The 27,681-nt window shown below is 45.8% G+C and overlaps 1 protein-coding gene across 1 annotated transcript in view; it reads right to left on the bottom strand.

Annotated features, from left to right (window-relative positions):
- Positions 1-27,132, bottom strand: part of LOC144497727 (putative voltage-dependent R-type calcium channel subunit alpha-1E) — a 319,684-nt gene extending 292,552 nt beyond the window's left edge. Inside the window, exons 1-3 of the mRNA XM_078219167.1 lie at positions 26,893-27,132; positions 23,306-23,464; positions 22,669-22,808 (exon numbers count right to left, since the gene is read on the bottom strand). Of these exons, the coding sequence (XP_078075293.1) occupies positions 22,669-22,808; positions 23,306-23,464; positions 26,893-27,132 (539 nt within the window). The remainder of the gene's footprint in view (positions 1-22,668; positions 22,809-23,305; positions 23,465-26,892) is intronic.
- Positions 27,133-27,681: the final 549 nt, after the last annotated feature.

The following is a 27,681-nucleotide window of genomic DNA, read 5'->3' as shown; positions in this document are numbered from 1 at the left end:
AATGATATCTCTCAGTGAAGGGTGTGGGGTAATGATATCTCTCAGTGAAGGGTGTGGGGGTAATGATATCTCTCAGTGAAGGGTGTGGGGGTAATGATATCTCTCAGTGAAGGGTGTGGGGTAATGATATCTCTCAGTGATGGGTGTTGGGGTAATGATATCTCTCAGTGAAGGGTGTGGGGGTAATGATATCTCTCAGTGATAGGTGTGGGGGGTAATGATATCTCTCAGTGATGGGTGTGGGGGGTAATGATATCTCTCAGTGAAGGGTGTGGGGGTAATGATATATCTCTCAGTGATGGGTGTGGGTCATGAAATCTCTCAGTGATGGGTGTGGGTCATGAAATCTCTCAGTGATGGGTGTGGGGGTAATGATCTCTCTCAGTGATGGGTGTGGGGGCAATGTTGCCTCTCAGTAAAGGGTATGGGGGTAATGATCTCTCAGTGATGGGTGTGGGGGTAATGATATCTCTCAGTGATAGGTGGGGTAGTGAGAGGTGGGTGTGGTGTTAATAGTTTTCAGATACTCTCAGTGGTAAATAGAATTCCAATCCCAAAATTGGTTGCTTTTGACTTATTTTGTTTTACTGCCACTCAATGAAACGGTCTCAATTGAGAGGCTTTTTTTGACGTCAAATATTTTGTATTATTGAAGTGGTCATAATATATCAAGTTTGGGAACATCCTGTACCTTCATTGTCTGCTTTTATTTGTTGCTCAGATACAGTGGCCATTGTACCATAATGTTTCACTGCATGTGAAGTACTTTCTGAAATTTGGACAACACTGTGGAAACATTGTGTCATGCTGCACAACTACTATTCCTGACTTCCTTAGGCCATTAATGTGAAAGTTAACTGGACTCATAAGACCATAAGACATAGGAGCAGAATTAAGCCACTCAGCCCATCGAGTCTGCTCCGCCATTCAATCATGGCTGATTTTTATCTCATCCCCATTCTCCTGCCTTTTCCCCATAACTCCGATCCCCTTATTAATGAAGAACTTATCTATCTCTGTCTTAAAGACACTCAATGACCTGGCCTCCACAGCCTTCTGCGGCAAAGAGTTCCACACATTCACCACTCTCTGGCTGAAGACATTCCTCCTCATCTCTGTTTTAAAGGATCGTCCCTTTAGCCTGAGGTTGTGCCCTCTGGTTCTAGTTTTTCCTATTAGTGGAAACATCCTCTTCACGTCCATTCTATCCAGGCCTCGCAGTATTCTGTAAGTTTCAATAAGATCCCCCTTCATCCTTCTAAACTCCAATGAGTACAGACCCAGAATCTTCAACCATTCCTCATACGACAAGCTCTTCATTCCAGGGATCATTCTTGTGAACCTCCTTTGCTCCCTTTCCAAGGCCAGCACATCCTTCCTTAGATATGGGGCCCAAAACTGCTCACAATACTCCAAATGGGGTCTGACCAGAGCCTTATACAGCCTCAGAGGTACATCCCTGTATTCTAGCCCTCTCGCAGTGATAGTGAGAATGTCCATGTTGCAACCTGTCAGCAACTATATGACTCTTCTACCCATTCTTTTATCTGCTCCACCAATCCCTCTGCAAACCATTCACAACCGTACCTGTCCTGGGCGTTTGATGAGGACAGTATAGAGGGAGCTTTATTCTGTAACTAACCCGTGCTGTATTCTCCAGAGTGTGAAGATTGTGGACAAGGTTTTTTTTTTGAGTGTCTCTGACACTCAACATTGTGGGAAAGTACCAAGGGAAGAAGGGAATCTGGCCAACAGACCTCTCAACTGGGCTTCAATCCAGCCCAGACTGATCCAATGGAAATCCCTTCTCTCTGAAGGTATGGCAGTCTCACTAAAGTGAAAGGAATGAACAGAGACGTGGCAGACAGGGACTTGCAGTCAGAGGGAGAATTGGAGAGGCAAAGAGGTGGAGATCGACACAGAAGAACTGGGATAAAGAAAGACTGAGAGGGACTGCAATAGTGAGAGGCAAAGAGGGAGTGACAGAGTAAGAGTCAGAGACAAAGCAAAATACAGAGAGATAGTGAGACAGAGAGAGACCTAGATAGAGAGAGAGAGAGAGAGACAATTAGGGTTTTTTTTTGAGACACAGTTATATTCTGGTTTGTGTTTGAGTCTTTTCCGTCAATGGGAAGAAGCTGAATGTTAGGCTAAAGATCTCTCAGTGGGTGGCCTTTCATCACCTCCGACGCTACTGGCACAGATCAGCCCATGATCTCATTGCTTGAGCTGATGTAACTGCCACTCGTAACATGATGTTAATTGTAACTGAGATTTATTCCCTGTATTCTGTAAGCAGCTGTTTCAGCCCTAATGAGATGGCTGATATCTGGTAGTTCTGTGGGTCCTGCTCTATATTCAAAGCTAATTTAGGATAATTGTACATGATGGGGACATGAGTCTATTATTCAGCCTCTCAGTTTGATGACACTGGGGCTTTGAAATTCTTCAAAGACTCTGCCACTGCAATATTAACTCCGGGTATGTGTGTGTGTGTCTGTCTGTGCATGTGTCTGTGTGTGTATGTGCATGTGTGTGTGTGTGCACGTGTGCGCGCGTGCGCTTGCATGTGTGTGCACACATTAAGGAGTACTGGGGAAACCAAGAAGCCAATGGTTCACTGAGGAAACCATGGCCTCTTTTCAGAGCTCAGGAAAGAGTGGGAGTCTCACGTTTGTGGTTGGGAAACTATTGGAGAAGATTCTGAAGGAGAGAATCTATCTCCATTTGGACAGGCAAGGTTTGATCAGGGATAGTCAGCATGGTTTTGTCAGAGGGAGGTCATGCCTAACAAATTTGATAAAATTTTTTGAGCATGTAACCAAGTGTATGGATGAGGGTAGTGCGGTTGATGTAGTTTACATGGATTTCAGCAAAGCCTTTGGCAAAGTCCAACAGGGGAGACTTATTAAGAAGGCACATGGGATACAGGGTGATCTGATAAGGTGGATTTGTCAAAGCTTTGACAAGGGATCTTGAAACGTCAGCTCTTTTCTCTCCTTACAGATGCTGCCAGACCTGCTGAGATTTTCCAGCATTTTCTCTTTTGGTTTCAGATTCCAACACCCACAGTAATTTGCTTTTATTCATAATTGGCTTAGCGGTAGGGGACAGAGGGTGGTGACAGACAGCTGCTTTAGTGACTGGAGGCCAGTGACCAGTGGCGTACCACAGGGATCCATGCTGGGCCCCCTATTGTTCGTCATTTATATAAATGACATAGATGACTATGTGGGGGTCGGATCAGTAAAGTTTGCCGATGACACAAAGATTGGCCTCTGTGGTTAACAGTAAGGTCGAGTGTCTTGGGTTACAAGAAGACATAGACGAGAAGGTCAAATGGGCGGATAAGTGGCAGATGGAATTTAACCCTGATAAAGTGTGAGGTGATGTACTTTGGAAGGAGTAATTTGACAAGGAAGCATACCATGAAAGGTCTAACATTGGGAAGTTCCGAAGAACAAAGAGACCTTGGCGTGTTTGTCCATAGGTCTCTGAAGGCGGAAAGGCAGGTTAATAGGGTGGTGAAAAAGGCATAAGGTACACTCACCTTTATCAATCGGGGTATAGATTACAAAAGCAGAGAGGTCATGATGGAGTTGTATAGAACTTTGGTGAGGCCACAGCTGGAGTACTGTGTGCAGTTCTGGTCGCCACATTATAGGAAGGATGTGAACGCACTGGAGGGGGTGCAGAGGAGATTCACCAGGATGTTGCCTGGGATCGAACATTTAAGTTATAAAGACAGGTTGGACAGGCTTGGGTTGATTTCATTGGAGCAGAGAAGACTGAGGGGTGACCTGATTGAGGTGTTCAAGATTATGAGGGGCATGGACAGAGTGGACAGAGCAGCTGTTCCCCTTAGTTGAAGAGTCAGTTATGAGAGGACACAAGTTAAAAGTGAGGGATAGGAGATTTAGGGGGGATTTGAGGAAAAACCTTTTTACTTAGAGGGTGGAATGCACTGCCTGGGAGGGTGGAGGAGGCGGAATGCCTCACACCCTTTAAAAAGTACCTGGATGAGTACTTGGCATGCCATAACATTCAAGACTATGGGCTAAGTGCTGACAAGTGGCATTAGGTGGGCAAGTCCGGGCCTTTCATGCGTCAGTGCAGACGCGATGGGCCGAAGGGCCTCTTCTGCACTATAGGATTCTGTGATTCTATCCCAAGGCACTACTGGAAGAAGTTCAGGGGAGTTCCCTTGGTAACCTGACCAATATTTACCTCAATCAACACTGCAAAAACTGATTATCTGGTCATTGCCACACAACTGTTAGTGGGATCTTGCTGTGTCTGCATTGGCTGCTACATTTCCTATATTACAACAGCAACTACACTTCAGAAAAACTTCAGTGGCTGTGAAGCACTTTAGGATTGAAGTTATGAAAAGGGTTGTGAAAATACAAGTCATTCTTTACAGTTATTGAGACCACACAGCTTCTATTCATTGCTTCCGTTAACCGAACATGTTGTAAAACAAGCAACTTTTACAGGAAAATCATTGCCATTCAAGCACCAAGTGCTGGGGTAAACAACACTCTCAAGGAAAACAAGGAGAAGGTCTGAGGATAAAGATGATTAAAATGGAACAAAAGGTGTTAAGCTTTCGGTTTTTTCAGTGAGAGTGAGTTTGTGAGTATGCGTGTGTGTGCTGTGAGAGTTTGTGTGTCTGTGTCCATGAGTGTGTATGAGAATTAGTGTGAATGTGCGAGAGTTTGAGTACATGTGTATTGTGTGTGTGTGTGCGTGTGTGAGAGAGTTTGTGAATGTGTGTCAGTGCATGTTGTGAGAGAGTTTCTGTGTCTGTGTGCATGAGTGTGAGAATTTGTGTGTGAATGTGAGAGTTTGAGTATGTGTGTGCGTGTGTGCATGCGCGTATGTTGTGAGAGAGAGAGAGTCTGTGCGCATGAGCGTGTGAGAATTTGTGTGCACGAGTGTGAGTTTGAGCATGCACGTATGTGAGTGTATGTGTGTATGTATGAGTGTGCATGCATGCGCAAGTGTGTGTACCCTGTATATCAGCACTTCCAAACTGTCCTCTATCTCTAAGCTGCAACTGAGTACTTGCACTTTCCCCTTCATTTCTTTTTCCACTGGTGGCTGTGCTTTAAGCTGCCTAGAGCCTAAAAATTGTGCAATTTACTCCTGAGCTCTTGGAGTCATAGAGATTTACAGCATGGAAACAGGCCGTTTGGCCCAACTTGTCCATGTCGCTCAGTTTTTACCATTAAGCTCTGGACTACTACCGGTGCCACGTGCTAGTGTGAGTAGGAATGGAAAGATTAGGCAGATGAATGCATGGCTTGAGAGCTGGTGCAGGGGGCAGGGATTTAGATTTTTGGATCATTGGGACCTTTTCTGGGGAAGAGGTGACCTGTTCAAGAGGGATGGGTTACACCTGAACTGGAGGGGGACTAACATCCTGGCGGGGAGATTTGCTGCAGCCACTCGGGAGGGTTTAAACTAGTTTGGCAGGGGGGTGGGATCCAAAGCAGTAGGGAAACAGAAGAGAAGGTTGAGGACAGCACAGAAGTTAAAGAGAGCACATTTAGTCGTAAAGGCAGTGTCAGTAATCCTAGTACCAGCAGATCAGGCAAAAGCAAGACAGAGAGCAAAGGAAGTCCAGATTAAACTGCATTTATTTCAATGCAAGAGGCCTGATGGGCAAGACAGATGAACTCAGGGCATGGATGGATACGTGGGACTGGGATATTATAGCAATTACTGAAACATGGCTAAGGAAAGGACACAATTGGCAGCTCAATGTTCCAGGGTGCAGATGCTAAAGGAAAGATAGAACAGGAAGCAAGAGAGGATGGGAATTGCACTTTTGATTAGGGAAAACATCAGAGCAGTACTGAGAGGGGATATATCCAAGGGTTCGGCCTCTGAGTCTATATGGGTAGAACTGAGAAATAAGAAGGGGGAAGTCACTTTGATAGGATTGTATTATAATAGACAGTGGGAAATTGAGGAGCAAATATGTAAGGAGATTACAGATAGCTCCAAGAAAAATAGGGTGGTAATAGTAGGGGATTTTAACTTTCCCAACATTGACTGGGACATTCATAGTATTAGAGGGTTGGATGGAGTGAAATTTGTTGAGTATATTCAGGAGGAATTTCTCATTCAGTATGTGGATGGCCCAACTAAAGAGGGGGCAAAACTTGGGAAATAAAGAAGGTCAGGTGACAGAAGTGTGAGTGAGGGATCACTTTGGGACCAGTGACCATAATTCTATTAGTTTTAAGATAGCTATGGAGAATGATAGGTCTGGCCCAAAAGTTAAAATTCTAAATTGGGGCAAGGCCTATTTTGATGGCATCAGGCAGGAACTTTCAAAAGTTAATTGGGGAAGTCTGTGGGAAGGCAAACGAATGTCTGTTAAGTGGGAGGCTTTCAAAAGTGTGTTAACCAGGGTTCAGGGTAAGCACATTCCTCTTAGAATGAAGGGCAAGGCTGGTAGAAGTAGGGAACCGTGGATGACTCAGGATATTGAGGCCCTGGTCAAGAAGAAGAAGGAGGCACATGACATGCATAGGCAGCTGGGATCAAATGGGTCCCTTAAAGAGTATAGGGGGCATAGGAGTAGAGTTAAGAGAGAAATCAGGAAGGCAAAAAGGGGACACGAGATCGTTTTGGCAGGTAAGGCAAAGGAGAATCCAAAGAGCTTCTACAAATACATAAAGGGCAAAAGAGTAACAAGGAGAGACCAGGGCCTCTTAAAGATCAACAAGGTCATGTATGTGTGGATCCACAAGAGATGGGTGAGATCTTAAATGAATATTTCTCAATAGTATTTACTGTTGAGAAAAGCATGGATGTTCGGGAACTTGGGGAAATAAATAGTGATTCTTGAGGAGCGTATATATTACAGAGAAAGAGGTGCTGGAAGTCTCAAAGCGCATCAAGGTAGATAAATCCCCGGGACCTGATGGAACATATCCTAGGACATTACGGAAGGCTAGAGAGGAAATTGCGGGTCCCCTAGCAGAGATATTTGAATCATTGATAGTCACAGGTGAGGTGCCTGAAGATTGGAGGGTGGCAAATGTTGTGCCTTTGTTTAAAAAGGGCTGCAGGGAAAAGCCTGGGAACTACAGGCCAGTGAGCCTCACATCTGTGGTGGGTAAGCTGTTGGAAAGTCTTTTGAGAGACAGGATCTACAGGCATTTATAGACGCAAGTACTGATTAAGGACAGTCAGCATGGCTTTGTGAGAGGAAAATCATGTCTCACAAATTTGATGGAGTTTTTTGAAGGGGTAACTAAGAAGGTAGATGAGGACAGTTCAGTTGATGTTGTCTACATGGACTTTAGCAAGGCCTTTGACAAGGTACCGCATGGTATGTTGTTGCATAAGGTTAAATCTCATGGGATCCAGGGTGAGGTATCTAAATGGATACAAAATTGGCTCCTTGACAGAAGCCAGAGGGTGGTTCATAGAATCCTTACAGTGCAGAAGGAGGCCATTCGGCCCATCGAGACTGCACTGACCACAAATCCCACCCAGGTCCTATCTTCATAACCCCATGTATTTACCCTAGCTAATTCCCCACTAATGCAGGCAAATGCACCTAACCTGCACATCTTTGGACTGTGGGAGGAAACCAGAGCACCCGGGGGAAATCCACGCAGACATGGGGAGAATGTGCAAACTCCACACAGACCAAGCCGGGAATTGAGGGTTGTAGAGGGTTATTTTTCAAACTGGAGGCCTGTGACCAGTGATGTGCCTCAGGGATCAGTGCTGGGTCCACTGTTATTTGTCATTTATATTAATGATTTGGATGAGAATATAGGAGGCATGGTTAGTAAGTTTGCAGATGACACCAAGATTGGTGGCATAGTGGACAGTGAAGAAAGTTACCTCCGATTGCAACGGGATCTTGATCAATTGGGCCAGTGGGCTGACGAATGGCAGATGGAGTTTAATTTAGATAAATGCGAGGTGATGCACTTTGGTAGACTGAACCAGGGCAGGACTTACTCAGTTAAAAGTATGGCACTGGGGAGAGTTACAGAACAAAGAGATCTAGGGGTACATGTTCATAGCTCCTTGAAAGTGGAGTCACAGGTGGACAGAGTGGTGAAGAAGGCATTCAGCATTCTTGGTTTCATTGGTCAGAACAGTGAATACAGGAATTGGGACATCTTGTTGAAGTTGTACAAGACATTGGTAAGGCCACACTTGGGATACTGTGTATAATTCTGGTCACCCTATTATAGGAAGGATATTATTAAACTAGAAAGAGTGCAGAAAAGATTTACTAGGATGCCACCGGGACTTGATGGTTTGAGTTATAAAGAGAGGCTGGATAGACTGGGACTTTTTTTTTCTGGAGCGTAGAAGACTGATTATAGACCTCTATAAAATATAGACCTAATTTATAGAGGTCTATAAAATAATGAGGGGCACAGATCAGCTAAATAGTCAATATCTTTTCCCAAAGGTAGGGGACTCAAAAACTAGAGGACATAGGTTTAAGGTGAGAGAGGAGAGATACACAAGTGTCCAGAGGGGCAGTTTTTAAAAAAAAGAGTGGTGAGTGTCTGGAACCAGCTGCCAGAGGTAGTAGTAGAGGTGGGTACAATTTTGTCTTTTAAGAAGCATTTAGACAGTTACATTGGTAAGATGGGCATAGAGGGATATGGGCCAAATGCAGGCAATTGGGATTAGCTTAGGGGTTTTAAAAAAAGGCGGCATGGACAAGTTGGGCCGAAGGGCCTGTTTCCATGCTGTAAACCTCTCTGACTCTATGCTCGTCCCAATTGCTTGCATTTGGCCCATATCCCTCGATACCAATCTTACCCACTCACCACCCTCTATGTGAAAAAATGCCCCCTGGACCCTTTTGTATCTCTCCCCTCTCACCTTAAACCTATGCTCGCTAGTTTTAGACTCCCCTACCTTTTGGAAAAGATGTCGACTTTCTACCTCATCTATGCCCCTCATTATTTTATGGACCTCTATAAGATCACCCCCAAGTCTCCTACACTCCAGGGAAGAAAGTCCCAGTCTATCAAGCCTCTCAAAGAACAAAGAACAAAGAACAGTCCAGCACAGGTTGGATAAACTCGGTTTGTTCTCACTGGAACGACAGGTTGAGGGGTGACCTGATAGAGATTTATAAGATTATGAGTGGCATGGACAGAGTGGATAGTCATATGCTCTTTCTTGGGTAGAAAAGTCAAGTATAGGGGACATAGCTTTAAGGTGTGTGGGGAAAAGTTTAGAGGAGATGTGTGAGGCAAGTTTTCCACACACAGGGTGGTGAATGTCTGGAACGCACTGTCCAGCACAGGAACAGGCCCTTCGGCCCTCCAAGCCTACACCGATCATGATGTCTGCCTAAACTAAAACTGTATGCAGTTACGGAGTCCATATCCTTCCATTCTCATCCTATTCATGTCTTTGTCTAGTTGCCCCTTAAATGCCGCTATCGTACTTGCTCCCACCACCTCACTGGACAGTGCATTCCAGACATTCACCACCCTGTGTGTAGAAAACTTGCCTCGCACATCTCCTCTAAACTTTTCCCCACACACCTTAAAGCTATGTCCCCTATACTTGACTTTTCTACCCAAGAAAGAGCATCTGACTATCCACTCTGTCCATGCCACTCATAATCTTATAAATTTCTATCAGGTCACCCCTCAACCCCGTCGTTCCAGTGAGAACAAACCGAGTTTATCCAACCTCACTTCATAGCTAACACCCTCCAGACCACACAACATCCTAATAAAACTCTTCTGTACCCTCTCCAAAGCATCCACATCCTTCTGGTAGTGTGGCGACCAGAATAGAACACAATACTCTAAATGAGGTTCTGTACAGCTGCAGCATGACCTGCGGATTTTTATACTCAGTGCCCCAATGATGAAGGCAAGCATGCTGTATGCCTTCTTGACTACCCTATCCACCTGCGTTGCCATTTTCAGTGATCGGTGGACATGTCGACCCAGATGTGGACATGTCTCTGCCTGTCAATATTCCTAAGGGTTCTCTACCATTTACTGTATAATTCCGACATGCATTGGACCTTCCAAAATGCATTACCTCACACTTGTCTGGATTAAACTTCATCTGTCATTTCCCTGCCCAAGTCTATATGGTCTATATCTTGCTGCATCCTCTGACAATCCTCTTCACTATCCGCAATTCCATCAATTTTTGTGTCATCTGCGAACTTACTAATCAGACCAGCTACAATTTCCTCCAAATCATTTATATATACTACAAACAACAAAGGTCCCAGAACTGATCCCTGCTCTCCTTCTAACTCAAACCATCAAGTCCTGGTAGCATCATAGTAAATCTTTTAGAAACATTGAAACTGGAAGCAGGATAGGCCATTCAGCCTTTTGAGCCTGTTCTGCCATTCATCTTGATCATGGCTGATCATCAAATTCAATATCCTAATAACCCTTTCTCCCATATCCCTTAATCCAGTGATTCCCAAAGGGTGTGGTGCGCCACACTGGTGCGGTGAGAGAGGATGGCAAGTGTGGCGGGAAGATTTAAGGACAATCAAAGAAACATTTAAACATGGTTTAAACAAGCATTGTTTTATACTTTCTGGATGTCCCATGATCATATTATAAATTAGTTGTGTTCTATATTATGAATCAAGCACTGCTAGGAGTTGTTTTTTTTTGTTTTTGAATGTATTTCTTATCAATAAGAAATTCGGTGTGGCGCCAGCAAATTGTTATTCCAAAAGTGCGGCCCAGTGAAAAAAGTTTGGGAACCACTGCCTTAATCCGTTTAGTAAAAAGTCTCACAACACCAGGTTAAAGTCCAACAGGTTTATTTGGTAGCACAAGCTTTCAGAGTGCTGTTCCTTCATCAGTGAGTGAAGAGTTGGGTTCACAAACAGGGCATATATAGGCACAGACTCTACTTACAAGATGGAATCTGAGTCTTAACAGGTAATCAGGTCTTTACAGGTACAGACAATGCGACTGGAGAGAGGGTTAAGCACTGGTTAAAGAGGTGTAAATTGTCTCAAGCCAGGACAGTTAATGAGATTTTGCAAGCCCAAGGCAAGTTGTGGGGGTTACAGAAAGTGTGTCATGTCACACTACCTGTAACCCCCATGACTTAACCCTCTCTCCAATCGCATTGTCTGTACCTGTAAAGACTGATTACCTATTAAGACTCGCATTTCAAACATTATCTTGTAAATTGAGTCTGTGCCTATATATGCCGTTTGTGAACCCAATCCCTCCTGATGAAGGAGCAGTGCTCCGAAAGCTTGTGCTACCAAATAAACCTGCTAGACTTTGACCTGACGTTGTGAGACTTTTTACTGTGCCTACCCTAGTCCAACGCCGGCATCTCCACATCATTGATCCATTTAATCCCAAGAGCTAGATCTAATTTCTGCACTCTTTCTGTACACACTATTCCTCCTTTCACCAAACCTTTGGTCACAACTCTTACGTGATTCAGTGACAAAGTTCCTGTGGAAGGCCCGGGGTCATTTCACCATGTGCAAGGCATTGGGCAATGATAGAAACAATTGCTGACAGCCTCCTGTGGAGAGGTGGAATGAGATGTGATGTGCCCTGTCGCGGGTCGTGGAGCGAAAGGGCAACTGCCACAGCTCTGAGAATCACCCACCACGTCAGTGCCTATGGAGGGACCTGGTCATAAGCTTTTGACAGCAGCAGCATTAGCTGCTGAGTTTTCTCGTTCAGCGTTAGTGTGGGCCACTGCTGCCTAGTGCTAGGATTGTGCCAAGTATCTGCTTCCATCATCTCTTCGCTCAATACCCTCCACTCGTTTTTTTCAACTCCCACAAAAGATTCTCATAGAAAATCCAGCCGGGGGCCTTTGGGAACACGAGCTATACCTACCATTCTGCAGAACATCTGGAATATTCTTTATTCCAGCCCTCCTCAGGTCCTTTCCCTTCCTCATCTCTGTTTCCATTACACTGGTGTCAGTGCTGCTTTCTGCTCTCCTCCCAAAGTGCACAAATTCACTAACTGTGCCTCCACCCCTTCCAGGGTCCTTTTCTTCTGTGAGTGTCTACAGGAGGAGGGATTGTGATCTATACTATATTTTGAAATGCTGCTCCCAATCCAGGTTAGACGCGTCCTAGGTTCACCTCACACTTTCCTTTCGAATAATGATGTGGTCTCATGTGCTTACATATTTACTCCAATTTTTATCACTTATCTCTGAGAGCACACTCCATTCCTCAACCTTTTGAGAAATTAAGTGTTAAATTAGCAATTTTTATATACTATGATATACTGTTGAGGATGGCGCAGTGGCTAGCACTGCTGCCTCACAGCGCTAGAGACCCAGGTTCAATGATGGCCTTGGGCGAATGTCCGTGTGGAGTTTACACATTCTAACCATGTCTGTGTGAGTTTCCTCTGGGTGCTCCGATTTCCTCCCACACTCCAAAGGTGTGCAGGTTAGGGGGATGAGCCATGGCAAATACATGAGGTTATGACGATAGGGTAGGGGGGTGGGCCTGAGTAAGATGCTCTTTCAGAGAACCGGTGCAGATTTGATGGGCTGAATGGCATCCTTCTGCACTGTAGAGGTTCTATGATTCCAATACAATGGCAAATCATTATGAAAGGGCAGAAGCCATGACTGAAGTATTAATTGATTTCTTTGTAAAGATAGATCTGAAAGGAAGTGGATGATGTGAAGGTTAAATATATGAATAGGATGGGAATAGAGGGATATGGTCCCCGGAAGGGTAGGGGGTTTTAGTTAAGTCGGGCAGCATGGTCAGTGCAGGCTTGGAGGGCCGAAGGGCCTGTTCCTGTGCTGTAATTTTCTTTGTTCTTTGTTACTACGAGATGAGTGGGAAATATAGATCGGATAATAAAGATGGGAATTACTGCATGCTGGTAAGCCGCCTGGACCAGGTGGAATGAATCAAAGGCTGAAAGGAGCAAAGGTGATGATAGCAGAGCAACTTGTCACAATCTTTCAATCCTCATTACTCATGAGTAGGGCTGGAGGACTGGAGGGATGCTCAATTTGTACCCACTCATTTGGAATAAACCAGGGAACTATCAGCTAATAAAGAGATTGGATGAAGGAAGGAGAGCAAGCCTTGATTCATCAAAGGTAAATCATCTCTGACTTGCTTGATTGAATTCTTAGATGAGAAAACAGGGCTAGTTGATCAGGATAGTCATGGGGTGAATTGTACTGGGGACTAGAGGCTGAATGGGGGGTCTTATTGTTCACCTCCCCACCCACTGTTAGAAAACTCAGCTGTGAATCAGCCCTTAGAGTCATTATAACAAAAGGGTGGGATGAAGAAGAGGAGAGCAGTAGTGATAGGGGACTCAATGGTCAGAGGTACGGACAGGAGGTTCTGTGGTCGGGACAGAGACTCCCGCATCGTTTGTTGCCTCCCAGGTGCCAAGGTCAGCGATGTCTCTGATCGCGTGCACAGCGTTCTAAAGTGGGAAGGTGATCAGCCAGATGTCGTGGTACACGTCGGTACCAATGACGTGGGAAGGAAGAGTGAGGAGGTCCTAAAGAGTGAGTACAAAGAGCTTGGAAGGAAGTTAAAAAGCAGGACCCCGAGGGTAGTAATCTCAGGATTGCTACCTGAGCCACATGCCAGTGAGGGCAGGAGTAGGATGCTTGGGCGGATGAACACGTGGCTGAGGAACTGGTGCAGGGGGCAGGGTTTCCAATTCTTGGATCATTGGGACCTCTTCTGGGGCAGGTGGGACCTGTACAAGAGAGATGGGTTCCACCTAAACTACAAGGGGACCAATATACTTGCAGGGAGATTTGCTAGTGTTATTGGGGAGCGTTTAAACTAGATTTGCAGGGGGATGGGAACCAGAGTGCCAGAGCAGATAGTGGAGCAGGGGTAAAAAGACAAGTTAGTTCAAGCAAAATCACAAATGGAAGGGTAGAGTGTGGTGGAAATAATCTTTTGAGGTGTGTCTATTTCAATGCCAGGAGTATTGTGGGGAAGGCAGATGAGCTGAAGGCATGGATAGACACATGGAAATATGACATTATAGCCATTAGTGAAACTTGGCTACAGGAGGGGCAGGACTGGCAGCTCAATGTTCCAGGGTTCCAATGTTTCAGGCGGGATAGGGGCAGAGGGATAAAAGGTGGGGGGGTGGCATTGTTGGTCAGGGAAAATGTTACAGCGGTACTCAGGCAGGATAGATTAGGGAGCTTGTCTACAGAGGCCCTATGGGTGGAGCTGAGAAACAGGAAAGGTATGACCACATTAATGGGGTTATATTATAGACCACCCAATAGTCAGCGAGAATTGGAGGAGCAAATCAGCGGAGAGATAGCTGACAACTGCAAGAAACACAAAGTTGTGATAGTAGGGGATTTTAATTTTCCACATATAGATTGGGACTCGCATACTGTTCAAGGTTTAGACGGGGTAGAGTTTGTAAAATGTGTTCAGGAGAATTTTCTACATCAGTATATAGAGGTGCCAACTAGAGAGGATGCGATATTGGATCTCCTATTGGGAAATGAGTTAGGGCAGGTGATGGATGTGAGTGTGAGAGAACACTTTGGATCCAGTGATCATAATGCCATTAGTTTCAACCTGATCATGGATAAGGATGGATCTGGTCCTCGGGTTGAAGTTCTGAACTGGAAAAAGGTCAAATTTGATGAAATGAGAAGGGATCTGGGAAGTGTGGATTGGCACAGGCTGTTCTCTGGTAAGGATGTAAATGGAAAGTGGGAGGCCTTCAAAGGAGAAACTTTGAGAGTGCAGAGTTTGTATGTTCCTGTCAGGATTAAAGGCAAAGTAAATAGGAATAAGGAACCTTGGTTCTCGAGGGAGATTGTAACACTGATTAAGAGGAAGAGAGAGTTGTATGAAATGTACAGGCAGCAAGGAACACATCAGATGCTCGAGGAGTATAAGAAGTGCAAGAAGCTACTTAAGAGGGAAATCAGGAGGGCTAAAAGAAGACATGAGGTTGCTTTGGCAGACAGAATGAAGGAAAATCCAAAGAGCTTCTATAGGTATGTTAGGAGCAAAAGGATAGTGAGGGATAAAATTGGTCCTCTTTAAGACCAGAGTGGTAGACTGTGTATAGAACCAAAAGAGATGGGGGAGATACTAAATGGTTTTTTTGCATCCGTATTTACTGAGGAAATGGGCATGGAGTATACGAAAATAGGGCAAACAGGTAGGGAGGTCATGGAACCTTTACAGATTAAAGGGGAGGAGGTGCTCGCTGTCTGGAGGCAAATCAGAGTGGATAAATCCCCAGGACCAGACAGGGTATTCCCACGGACCTTGAGGGAAGCTAGTGTTGAACTTGCAGGGGCCCTGGCAGACATATTTAAAATGTCAGTATTCACGGGGGAGGTGCTGGATGATTGGAGGGTGGCTCATGTTGTTCCGTTGTTTAAAAAAGGTTCCAAAAGAAATCCGGGAAATTATAGGCCAGTAAGTTTGATGTCGGTGGTGGGCAAGTTATTGGAAGGTGTGATAAGGGATAGGATCTACAAATATTTGGATAGACAGGGACTTATTAGGGAGAGTCAACAAGGCTTTGTGCGTGGTAGGTCATGCTTGACCAATCTATTAGAGTTTTTCGAGGAGGTTACCAGGAAAGTGGATGAAGGGAAGGCAGTGGATGTTGTCTACCTGGATTTCAGCAAGGCCTTTGACAAGGTCCCCCATGGGAGGTTAGTTAGGAAGGTTCAGTCGCTAGGTATACATGGGGAGGTAGTAAATTGGATTAGACACTGGCTCAATGGAAGAAGCCAGAGAGTGGTTGTGGAGGATTGCTTCTCTTGAGTGGAGGCCTGTGACTAGTGGTGTGCCGCAGGGATCGGTGTTGGGTCCATTGTTGTTTGTCATCTATATCAATGATCTGGATGATAATGTGGTAAATTGGATCAGCAAGTTTGCTGATGATACAAAGATTGGAGGTGTAGTGGACAGTGAGGAAGGTTTTCAAAGCTTGCAGAGGGATTTGGACCAACTAGAAAAATGGGCTGAAAAATGGCAAATGGAATTTAACGCAGACAAGTGTGAGATATTGCACATTGGAAGGACAAACCAAAGTAGAAAGTACAGGGTAAATGGTCGGACTCTGACGAGTGCAGTTGAACAGAGGGATCTGGGAATACAGGTACAGAATTCCCTAAAAGTGACGTCACAGGTGGATAGGGTCGTAAAGAGTGCCTTTGGTACATTGGCCTTTATAAATCAGAGTATTGAGTATAAAAGTTGGAGTGTTATGGTAAGGTTATATAAGGCATTGGTGAGGCCGAATTTGGAGTATTGTGTACAGTTTTGGTCACCTAGTTACAGGAAGGATGTAAATAAGGTTGAAAGAGTGCAGAGAAGGTTCACAAGGATGTTGCCGGGACCTGAGAAGCTGAGTTACAGAGAGAGATTGAATAGGTTGGGACTTTATTCCCTGGAGTGTAGAAGATTGAGGGGAGATTTGATAGAGGTGTATAAGATTTTGATGGGTATAGATAGAGTGAATGCAAGCAGGCTTTTTCCGCTGAGGCTAGGGGAGAAAAAAAACAGAGGGCATGGGTTAAGGGTGAAGGGGGAAAAGTTTAAAGGGAATATTAGGGGGGCTTCTTCACGCAGAGAGTGGTGGGAGTGTGGAATGAGCTGCCGGATAAAGTGGTAAATGCTTCTTTTAACATTTAAGAAAAACTTGGACGGGTTCATGGATGAGAGGGGTGTGGAGGGATATGGTCCAAGTGCAGGTCAGTGGGACTAGGCAAAAAATGGTTCGGCACAGACAAGAAGGGCCAAAAGGCCTGTTTCTGAGCTGTAATTTTCTATGGTTCTATGGTTCTATAACACAAAAGGAGGGCATTTAGCTCCTTGAGGACCGTAGTAGACATTGTATATATGCGCTTTTGCAACATTGAACAAAGTTCCACACAAGACTGGGTAGACTGGGGTTTTCTTCCCTGGAGCCTCGGAGGTTTAGGGGTGACCTTATAGAGGTCTATAAAATAATGAGGGGCATAGATAAGGTAGATAGTCAACATATTTTCCCAAAGATAGGGGAATCTAAAACTAGATGGCATAGGTTTAAGGTGAGAGGGGAAAGATACAAAAAGGTCTAGAGGGGCAATTTTTTCACACAGAGGGTAGTGAGTGTCTGGAACAAGCTGTCAGAGGTAGTAGTAGAGGCGGGTACAATTTTGTCTTTTAAAAAACATTTAGATAGTGACATGGGTAAAATGGGTATAGAGGTATATTGGTCAAACACAGGCAATTGGGACTAGTTTAATGGTAAAAACTGAGCAGCATGGACAAATTGTAGCACAGTGGTTAGCACTGCTGCTTCACAGCTCCAGGAACCTGGGTTCGATTCCCGGCTTGGGTCACTGTCTGTGTGGAGTTTGCACATTCTCTTCGTGTCTGCATGGGTTTCCTCCGAGTGCTCCGGATTCCTCCCACAGTCCAAAGATGTGCGGGTTAGGCTGATTGGCCATGCTAAAATTGCCCTTCGTGTCCTGGGATGTGTAGGTTAGCGGGATTAATGGGTAAATATGTAGGGATATGGGGAAAGGGCCTGGGTGGGATTGTGGTCGGTGCAGACTCGATGGGCCGAATGGCCTCTCTATGTGCTGTAGGGTTTCTAAGAATTCTAAGATTGAGCCGAAGGGCCTGTTTCAATGCTGTAAACTCCTCTGACTCTATGGACAGAGTAAGAAGTCTCACAACACCAGGTTAAAGTCCAACAGGTTTATTTGGTAGCAAAAGCCACTAAGCTTTCAGAGCGCTCGCTGCTCCTTCGTCAGGTGAGTGGGAGTTCTGTTCACAAACAGGGCATATAAAGACACAAACTCAATTTACAAAATAATGGTTGGAATGCGAGTCTTTACGGGTAATCAAGTCTTAAAGGTACAGACAATGTGAGTGGAGAGAGCGTTAAGCACAGGTTAAAGAGATGTGTATTGTCTCCAAACAGGACAGTTAGTGAGAGTTTGCAAGCCCAGGCAAGTCGTAGGGGTTACAGATAGTGTGACATGAACCCAAGATCCCGGTTGATCTCCAAGGGTTCTCCAAGGCGGCCTTCACGACATACGACAAGAGTCGCTGAGCAGAGACTAATAGCCAAGTTCCGCACATATGAGGACGGCTTCAACCGGGATCTTGGGTTCATGTCACACTATCTGTAACCCCCACGACTTGCCTGGGCTTGCAAAGTCTCACTAACTGTCCTGGCTGGAGACAATACACATCTCTTTCACCTGTGCTTAACCCTCTCTCCACTCACATTGTCTGTACCTTTAAGACTTGATTACCTGTAAAGACTCGCATTCCAACCATTATCTTGTAAATTGAATTTGTGTCTTTATATGCCCTGTTTGTGAACAGAGCTCCCACTTACTTGACGAAGGAGCAGCGCTCCGAAAGCTCGTGGATTTTGCTACCAAATAAACCTGTTGGACTTTAACCTGGTGTTGTGAGACTTCTTACTGTGTTTACCCCAGTCCAACGCTGGCGCCTCCACATCTATGGACAGAAACAGGGCAGATGCAGTCTGATGTGGGGAAGTATGAGGGAATACTTTTTGGCAGGACTAATTTGGAAAGCCGATAGATTATAAATTATATAATTTTTAAAAGTGTAGATTTTGTGTCCATATACAAAAATCCTTAAAGGTGGCAGGGTAAATTAAAATGGTGAGAAAAACAACGTGCAGCTTTATGAATACTGGAATAGAATACAAAAGCAAAAGGATTGTGCCTGAACTTTATAAATCACTGGTTAGGCCTCAGCTGGGGTTCTGTGGATAATTCTGGGCACCACACTTCAGAAAAGACCTTAGCGAGGGTACAGGGGGAATTTACCAGGATGTTGCCTGACATAAGAGAATTGAGGGTAATGGGGATAAGGTGGGAAAATGGAGTCGAGGTTTATCATATCAGACTCAATGGGCCAAAAGGCCTACTTCTGTTCCTACATTTTACGAAGTGGTTTCAGTTATGAGGCAAGGTTGGAAAAGTTTTGATTGTTCTTTTTGGAACAGGAAAGGTTAAGAGGTGATCAAATAGAGGGTTTCAAAATGATGAGAGGTTTCGACAGAGTAGACATTATTCCCTCTGGTGAACCGACAAACAATCAGAGATCATAGATTGAAAATCATTGGTAAAAGATCTATCAGGGAGCGTTGTGCGGATCTGGATCCTTGAATAGGTGCGGAGACTGATTTTGTAAATAATTGTAGAAAGGATTTGTGCAGATACATATAGTGAGCGACTGACAGGCTTAGAGGCAAAAGGTCAGGGGATGTGACTCAACATAACCATATTTTCATAGAGCTAGCACATGCATGAGAAGCTAGATGACATCCTTCACCACTAAACAATGCTATGATTCTACTTATCCTTGCATTGGGTTCCCTCTTAGATCTCAGCAAGCTGACAATACACAATAGCTCAGTGTGCATCCCTCATTTTAATAGCTCCAACATTGGCTCCTCCATCTGCTTCGGTAATTCTCTCCCTAAACCTCTCAGCCTCTCCATTTATCTCGCCCTTTATTAGACACTGCTTAAATCCTACCTCTTTGACCAAGTTTTTAATCACCTGTCCTTGTGTCTCCTTACATGCTTTGGTGTCGAAGTGTGTCTCATCAGGCTCTTGGGATGGTGTATTATGAAAGAGAGAACAAATTCAAATTTATATTGTGCCTTTCACAATCTCGGGATGTCTGACAGTGTGTCACAACCAGTGTGGTTTTGGAGTGTAGTCACTGTTGTAGAGTGGGAAGCAGCAAGTTTCCATAAACAGCAATGTGATTAGCAACAGATAAAATTATTTTAATAGAGGGATAAAAACTGGCTCAGACAGCAGGAAAAACTCCTATCTGAATAGTGCTGTGGAATCGTGAAGATCCACCTGAAGGGCCAAGTATGGCCTTGGTTTAATCATCTCATTTTGGCTTTGGGACTAGGATTCCTTGTGTGAATCTTCTTAAGAAGCTTCCTTTGGAATTTAGTCTGCTGATAAGATCACTAGCTTCCCCAGGCAGGCCTGGTTATTAGTGGGGGATGGTGTGAATGCTGGCTCCCCGAGGCTCATTACTGCTCATTTGTACACAAACGACCATCCAAAACTACCTCCCAAAAATTCATATATACGGATGGCACCTACCTCACAACTCAAGCCTCCAACTTCGACACCTTGGACAGGACCGTATAGAATCATAGAATCCTACAGTGCAGAAAGAGGCCATTTGGCCCATCGGGTCTGCACCAACCACAATCCCACCCAAGCCCTATCCCCATAACCCTTTACATTTACCCCAGCTAGTCCTCTTGACACTAAGGGGCAATTTAGCAAGGCCAATCCACCTAATGCGCATATCTTTGGATCTTATCCAAAGGAAAGATTTTAACCCCCCTTTCCTTTCCTTTTCTCCCCCTTTCCCCATTTTTCTCAATATTACATCTCTCCCACCCACCCCCCACATCTTCATCTGTCACAGCTTACTCTCTGATTTCAGCTCCTCTGCCTGTCAAAGGTTGAATAACACTGCAACACATGGCGACTCAAACCAAACCCAGCAAACCAGTATCCAACTTATTCCATCTTCACAATGCAAAGGCCAATAAAGAGCTCAACATCCAAATGAATGGTTACAAGTTAAAGCACCGCCTAACTCTAACGTACCTCGAGTAACCCTAGGTAGGAAGGACACTGACTTTCTGGGAATATCTGAAAAAAAATGCAGCCAAAATCAAGTCCAGAAACAACCTGATTGTCAAACTAGCTGACTCAACATGGGGTGCAGTTACCACCACTTTCTGAACCTCAGCACTCGCTCTCGCACTCTCATACTCAGTAGCAGCATACTGCACCCCTGTTTGGTCAAGATCATCAAACGCACACACATTGATACCGAGCCGAATGCTAGCATGTGTATTATGACTGGAACACTATGCTCAAAATCATTCTCTTGACTCCCTGTGCTGGCAAACATCAGCCTCCCACTTATCTGCTGACTTGCAACAACCCACAAAAGTTTATAATCCCACTCCCCCACTGCTTCATACTGATCTATTCAACCCACCCAAGCTATGATTCCCTTTGAGAAGGCCAATCTGGAAAAACCCTCCCACCACAGTTCTTCAAATTTCCTCAACAAAGGAATGGGAATCATTGGATATGACAAACAAGTACCAGGTCTGAAACCCAACCCAACAGCTGCTTAATCTCAACCTTCTGAGGAAAGAGTCGTCCATCCTCAACAGGTTCAGGACCGGCACTGCCCCTGCTTGGAAAAAAACCCTACAGATGGTGCATTAGTGCCAGCCCCTGTGTGCCTGTGGGAGAGAGCAAATGATGCACCACACCATAGAAGAGTGTCCAATCCAAGACTCAGCGGAAGCCTATCCGTGTTCAACACAGCAGGACTGTAAGCAACTGCTTGGCTTAGGGACTTTGCATTCGCTAAATAAATAAAATAAAATAAAATCACCTCATTCCAGCAGTGGTACCTTCCACAGTGCAGTGCTCTCTTAGTCATGCACTTGGGGTCTAGGCCTGGATGGTGAGAGTCTCTGGAGTGATACTTGAACCCTCAACCTTCCGAGCGAGAGGTCAGAAAGCAATCCACTGACACAGGGCTGACACCTAGATAAGATCTCACTTGTATTTTCGCAGGCAACTGAAGCAACATAGTAGACCTCAAAATTTAAGTTTGACGTTTTCAGGCAACTTCCTTCGTCATTTCACCATGTCAACGTACAGGTTAGCCCCCATCTGTGATGAGGTAAAAGAGTCCATGTAGATTGGATATAATCAATGCTCCAATTCCAGCACTCTGTCCCAGAACTCCCACTCCAGATGCCAACAGGCTGTGTCCCCATATGGTTCCTGCCCTGGGACCTTTGAAAGCCTGTAACGTCTACAGGCGCGTGGCCTAAGACTCTTCAGGCAGCGGTCTAACTTTGTCACCCACCTGGATAAGCCAAAGGCCTCTCACTATTGTTCCTATTTCAGCAAGAGTCTGGTCTCATAGTCTAGTGATCCCCTGCAACTTTTCTACAAATTGGGGTTACCTAAATGTGGTCCTTGAAAATATGAAGAGGTTTCATTCGAATAAAGTTTAATTTATTAGTGTCACAAGTAGGCTTATATTCAAACTGCAATGAAGTTACTGTGAAAATCCCCTAGTCGCCACACTCCGGCTCCTGTTCAGGGAGGCTGAGGAAGAATTTAGCATGGCCAATGCACCTAACCTGCACATCTTTGGACTGTTGGAGGAAACTGGAGCACCCAGAGGAAACCCACTTAGACACAGGGAGAACATGCAAATTCCACACAGTCACCCAAGGCTGGAATCGAACCTGGGTCCCTGGCACTGTGAGGCAGCTGTGGTAACCACTGTGCCACCATGCCACCCTAAAGTCACTACCAAATTCCACAAAGACTTCAGGAGAAACCTCTTTACCCAAAGCATGGTGCTAATATGGAACTTGCTGACACAGGAAGTGGTTGAAGTGAATATGAAATTTTTGAAGGGACAGTTGGATAATCCCACAACGGAGAAAGGAATGTGCCGAAGGGTGGAGATGAGGAGTGGACACAGCAAGGCGATTCATGTGGAACATAAACAGTTGCTTAGACCAGTTACTCCACTTGTACTGTACATTTTATGTAGTAAAGGTGTCTGGAGTCACTTACCCACTGAGAACCACAATGAAATCCATTACGTTCCAGCCGTTCCGAAGATATGATCCTTTATGGAACACAAATCCCAGAGCCACAATTTTAATCCCAGCCTCAAAACAGAAGATTCCAATAAAATAAGGCTCAGTTTGTTCCTGGAGGAGGAGAAGGGTGGGGCAAATGAAAAGGGAGGCAATGGGATCGGTCTCTTGTCGCGAGATTAAGAGAAAAACATTTTTTAAGCATTTATGATATCTGAGAAAGTCTTTAATTGAACTTTGGCCTCGCAAAGAATCCCATCCCAACAATAACAAATATTGCCCCAATCAGCCCTCCCATTCCCAATTCCCATCACAGTTCCTCTCCCTCCCCAGCTCCTCCCCTCATACCCTAAGCTCTGCCTTTACCCCTTAGCTTTGACACCAACACGTCAGATCTCACTCACCCCACCTCCTTCCCCTCATCACCCCCTCCATCTCCTCACTGCCTCCCCTCAGCTACACAAGCAGACTCTAATTCCCCTCCTCACTCTCCCTGATCTTGCCCCATTACCACTAACCCCCTGATTCCACGCACCCAGCTCTTCAAACACCCCTAAGGTTCTCACCCATACCACAGCTCCTCACTCACCCCCCTGCAGCTCCAAACTCACCAGATTTTTGGCCATGGGAGTCTTGTCTCCTTGTGGCAGGTGCTGTTCCAGGGCCAGTACGACGCAGTTGGCAATAATGGTCGCCAAAATCATATATTCGAATGGAGTGAAAAGGTTAAGGAAAACTGGACATGCCATTGCAAAGACATACAGAGACTTCTAATGAAACACAATTGCAGAAATCAGTTCCATGTCTACTCTCTAGGCTCTCTCTTGCTACAATGCATACACTCCATCTAGACATGTATCCTCGTAATATACCATTCCCACCAGAGCATGCACCATTGAAATATACCACTCCCACCAGAGACACATACCCTTGTAATATACCACTCCACTAGAGACATGTACCCTTGCACTATACCACTCCCACAAGAGACACGTGCCCTTGAAATATATCGTTTCTTTCATAGACATTTACATTTGTAATGTACCAACCCCTCGAGAGACATTTAATCTTATACTATAACAATTGCTACAGAGGAAAGTAAAAAAAACGACTTGCCTTTTTATTAGTGCCTTTCACTGGAAAATCCAAAGTGCTTTGTAGCCAATGAAGAACTTTTGAAGTGTAGTTACTGGAGGAGTGGAGGAAACACTGCAGCCAATTTGCGCACAGCAAGCTCCCACATACACCGACATGGTAATGACCAGGTGATCTGTTTTGATGTTGTCGATCAAGGGGTAAATATTGGTTTGGACACCAGAAAGGGCAGCCTTGTTCTTGCTGGAGATAGTATTGTCTGCCTGAGAGGGCAGGTGGGGCAACATTTTATTATCTCCTCCAAAAAGACCACACCTCCAGCAGTGCTGCCCTCCCTTAAGAAGTGGCCAAAGACCCCACAGATCACCCAGCAGTTATAACCCATCTGCTTTCGCTCGTCACTGGAAAAAAGAATCATCAGACTGAATGGGAGGAATGACTACAGCAAGTACACAGATAAAGATATGATTATGTTGCTGTTTTACTACTAAATAGAATAAATTTATATTAATATTACAAGAGAACACATTTATTGCAAACATTGTTCTAAAATTATCACAATAATCTCCTCAGGTAATAGTACAAATATTAAATCAATATTAATCACAAGAATTAAACATTAACATGAATCTTCCTTGTAAAACTGCACTGTTGTTGCTCGTGTTTAAGATGACTTGTGCCATGCACAAGAGAGCTGGACTGGTTGTGTGATGTTACACAACTGGTGGATGAGGATTCTGTCATGCTCTCTCATATATCCTCGGCCATAAAGTTGCACATCAGTGACTTGTATTTTGGACCCGTCCGCAGATCTCCTGAAGGACCCTCCATAAGATACAGGAGCGGAATTAGGCCATTCGGCCCATCAGTTCTGCTTCTCTATTCAATCATGGCTGGTAAAATTCTCAACCTCATTATCCACTTTTTTCCCGTAACCTTTGATCCCCTTACCAATCAAGACCCTATCTATCTCTGTCTTAAATATACTCAATGACCTGGCCTCCACCACCTTCTGTGGCAATGAATTCCATAGATTCACCACCCTCGAGCTGAGCTGAAGAAATTCCTCCTCATCTTGATTCTAAAGGGATCCTTGGATCCTGGTCTTGCATACTAATGGAAACATCTTTCTCATGTCCACTCTATCCAGGCCTTTCAGTATTCTGTAAGTTTCAATGATACCCCACTCATCCTTCTAAACTCCATCAAGTACAGACCCGGAGTCCTCAAACACTCTACATACATCAAGCCTTTCATTCCTGGGATTTTTGTGAACCTCCTCGGGACCCTCTCCAGGGCCAGCACAGCTTCCTTAGATATAGGGCCTAAAATTGCTCACAATCCTTCGTCAGGTGGGTGGGTGTTCTGATCACAAACAGGGCACAAAGAAGTGAAGACAGAGACATTGAAAGCCCTGCCCACATCTTCAGAATCAACCCACAAGTAACCATGTACATCTCTGATAAGCCCGACACTTACCTCTTTCTCTTAATGTATTGGTAAAACATCTTTGGGTTTTTGTTGATTTTACCTGCCAATATGTTTCATATCCTCTCTTTGCTTTTCTAATTTCCATTTTTACTTCACTGGAAACATATTTGTTCATTTTGATGCCCTTATGAAACATGATAAGAAAGAAAGAGATTTTCCAGGAGAATGTGGACTTATTGCTTTCAAACGTTGTCACAGAGTGACATAAAAGAAAATCCTGGCTTTGGGAAAAAAGGGAAGAAGTTAAACCTGTTGTAATAAACAAACGGGTTCCATGTTATGTTTTGAAGCGGGGGTGGGGGGGGTGGGGGGTGGGGGGTGGGGGGGTGGGGCGGGGTGGGGTGGGGCGGGGTGGGGTGGGTGGGGGGTGGGGGTGGGGGGGGTGGGGGGGTGGGGGGTGGGGGGGTGGGGGTGGGGGGGGTGGGGGGGTGGGGTGGGGTGGGGGGGTGGGGCGGGGTGGGGGTGTGGGGGGGTGGTGGGGGGGTGGGGGGTGTGAGGGTGGGGGGGTGGGGTGGGGGGGTGGAGGGGGGTGGGAGGGGTGGGGGGGGTGGGGGGGTGGGTGGGGGGTGTGGGGGGGTGGGGGGTGGGGGGGGTGGGGGTTGGGGTGGGGGGGTGGAGGGGGGTGGGAGGGGGTTGGGGGTGGGGGGTGTGGGGGTGTGGTGAGGGGGGGTGGGGGGTGGGGGGGTGGGGGGGTGGGGGGTTGTGGGGGGGGTGGGAGGGGTGGGTGGGGGTGGGGGGGGGTGGGGGGGTGGTGAGGGGGGTGGGGGGGTGGGGGTGGGTGGGGGGGGTGGGGGAAGGTGGGGGGGGTTGGGGGGGTGGTTGGAGTGGTGGTTTACCACAGGTCTGACATCCTAATGTTACACTCAGTGGCAACCATGGTGGGTGGATCTCACTGCCACATGGTGGGTCTTCAATCAATGTCATGGAAACAGCATTTAATCCAAACTTAACAGTACTTTGAGAACTTTATGAATGAGTTTCAGAGTTCCACACGGTCAAGGAAAGAGCATGAAGAAGAGATTTTCATGCTGCCTCTGGAGTCAGCAATACAGAGATACAACATGTGGTGGGATGAAGTGAAACAGAGGTCATTGCCAGACAATAGCAGAAGGGGGCAGAATGAACAGAGAGTGCAAATGAAGAGAGCAGCATTAACAGAGGGAGCAAGTGAAAGGGGCAATACTAACACAGGAAGTAAGTAAAGGAGGAGGTACCAACAGAGTGGGCAAGTGAAGGGCAGCACTAACAGAGGGGCATCTAAACGGTCCATCATTGGCAGTGGGGGCACTCTTCAACGACCACAAAAGGAGGTGGCACTTGCTCCCAAGAGACTAGTCTGCGAGTGGTGTAGGCAGGAGATGTCTTGCAAAGGACACACAGGACGAGAAAAGAATTCATTGCCATGGGCCTCATCAATCCTGTCTTTGTGTTCCCCTCCCAGAGAGGAGAAGGGAAGTGCAATTCCTGTCTGAGTGCATCAGGAAGCTGAGGAGCATCATGAGTGCCAGCCTCCAGGTGCGCACAATGGAGAAGGGCACTGAGGGAAATGCCAACAGCACCTGTGTGCAGGAGAGCCTGGCCCCAAGTGAGAGTGCATCGTTCACAGCTCAACTGTTTTCAAATAACCAAATGACAATGTCGGGGAAGACTGCTGTTCTCCAAAGTTGTCACTCATCTCTGTCTCATACTGGGTGACAAGCTGAGACCCATTCGGGTTGGTGATTACACAAGGCCAGTGGCCTTGAAGATCATCATGGTTCTCAACTTTCACATATCCAACTTTTTGCAGGGATCCAGTGGGGCCATGTGTGGGATTTCGCAGGCTGCAGCCCATGCAGGTGACCGAGGTCATGTGCAAGGGGGTTGGTGACTATGTGCATGACTGACCTGAACAGGACAGTCAGGAAGAGAGACTCCTCGGCTTCGAGGCCATCACTGGATCCCCCCAGGAACAAGATGCCATGGATTGTGGCCATCAAGGCTCCCGCGGCCCAATGGGCTACATCAACAGAAAGGGCTTCCATTCCACCAACTCGTATGCGACCACAGAAAGCAGGTCCTTCAGATGTGATTTCTGCTCCTTGGGAAAGCAGCCTCCATTTCGACATCCTCAGGCAACCCAAGGTGCAAGTTCTCTTCTAACACACTTCCCCCAACCCCACCACCCGATCATCCCCACCCCCTCCCCCCACTCCAGTGGGGGGAGGGGGTGGGGATTGATTCCCTGAAAATAGAGACAGTTAAGTCATGACTGCTCAGACCTGTGAGGAAACCTCACAGTGCAGTAGAGGAATGGTGCAATATGGGTGGCATGGTGGCACAGTAGTTAGCACTGCTGCCTCACAGTGCCAGGGACCCGGGTTTAATTCCCGCCTTGGGTGACAGCAAATATTTACCGATA

Source organism: Mustelus asterias, chromosome 8, assembly GCF_964213995.1.
Source record: "Mustelus asterias chromosome 8, sMusAst1.hap1.1, whole genome shotgun sequence".
NCBI classification, from domain to species: Eukaryota; Metazoa; Chordata; class Chondrichthyes; order Carcharhiniformes; family Triakidae; genus Mustelus; species Mustelus asterias.
Note: the sequence above shows the minus strand (reverse complement) of the source record. Positions and strands in the feature narration are given on the sequence as shown.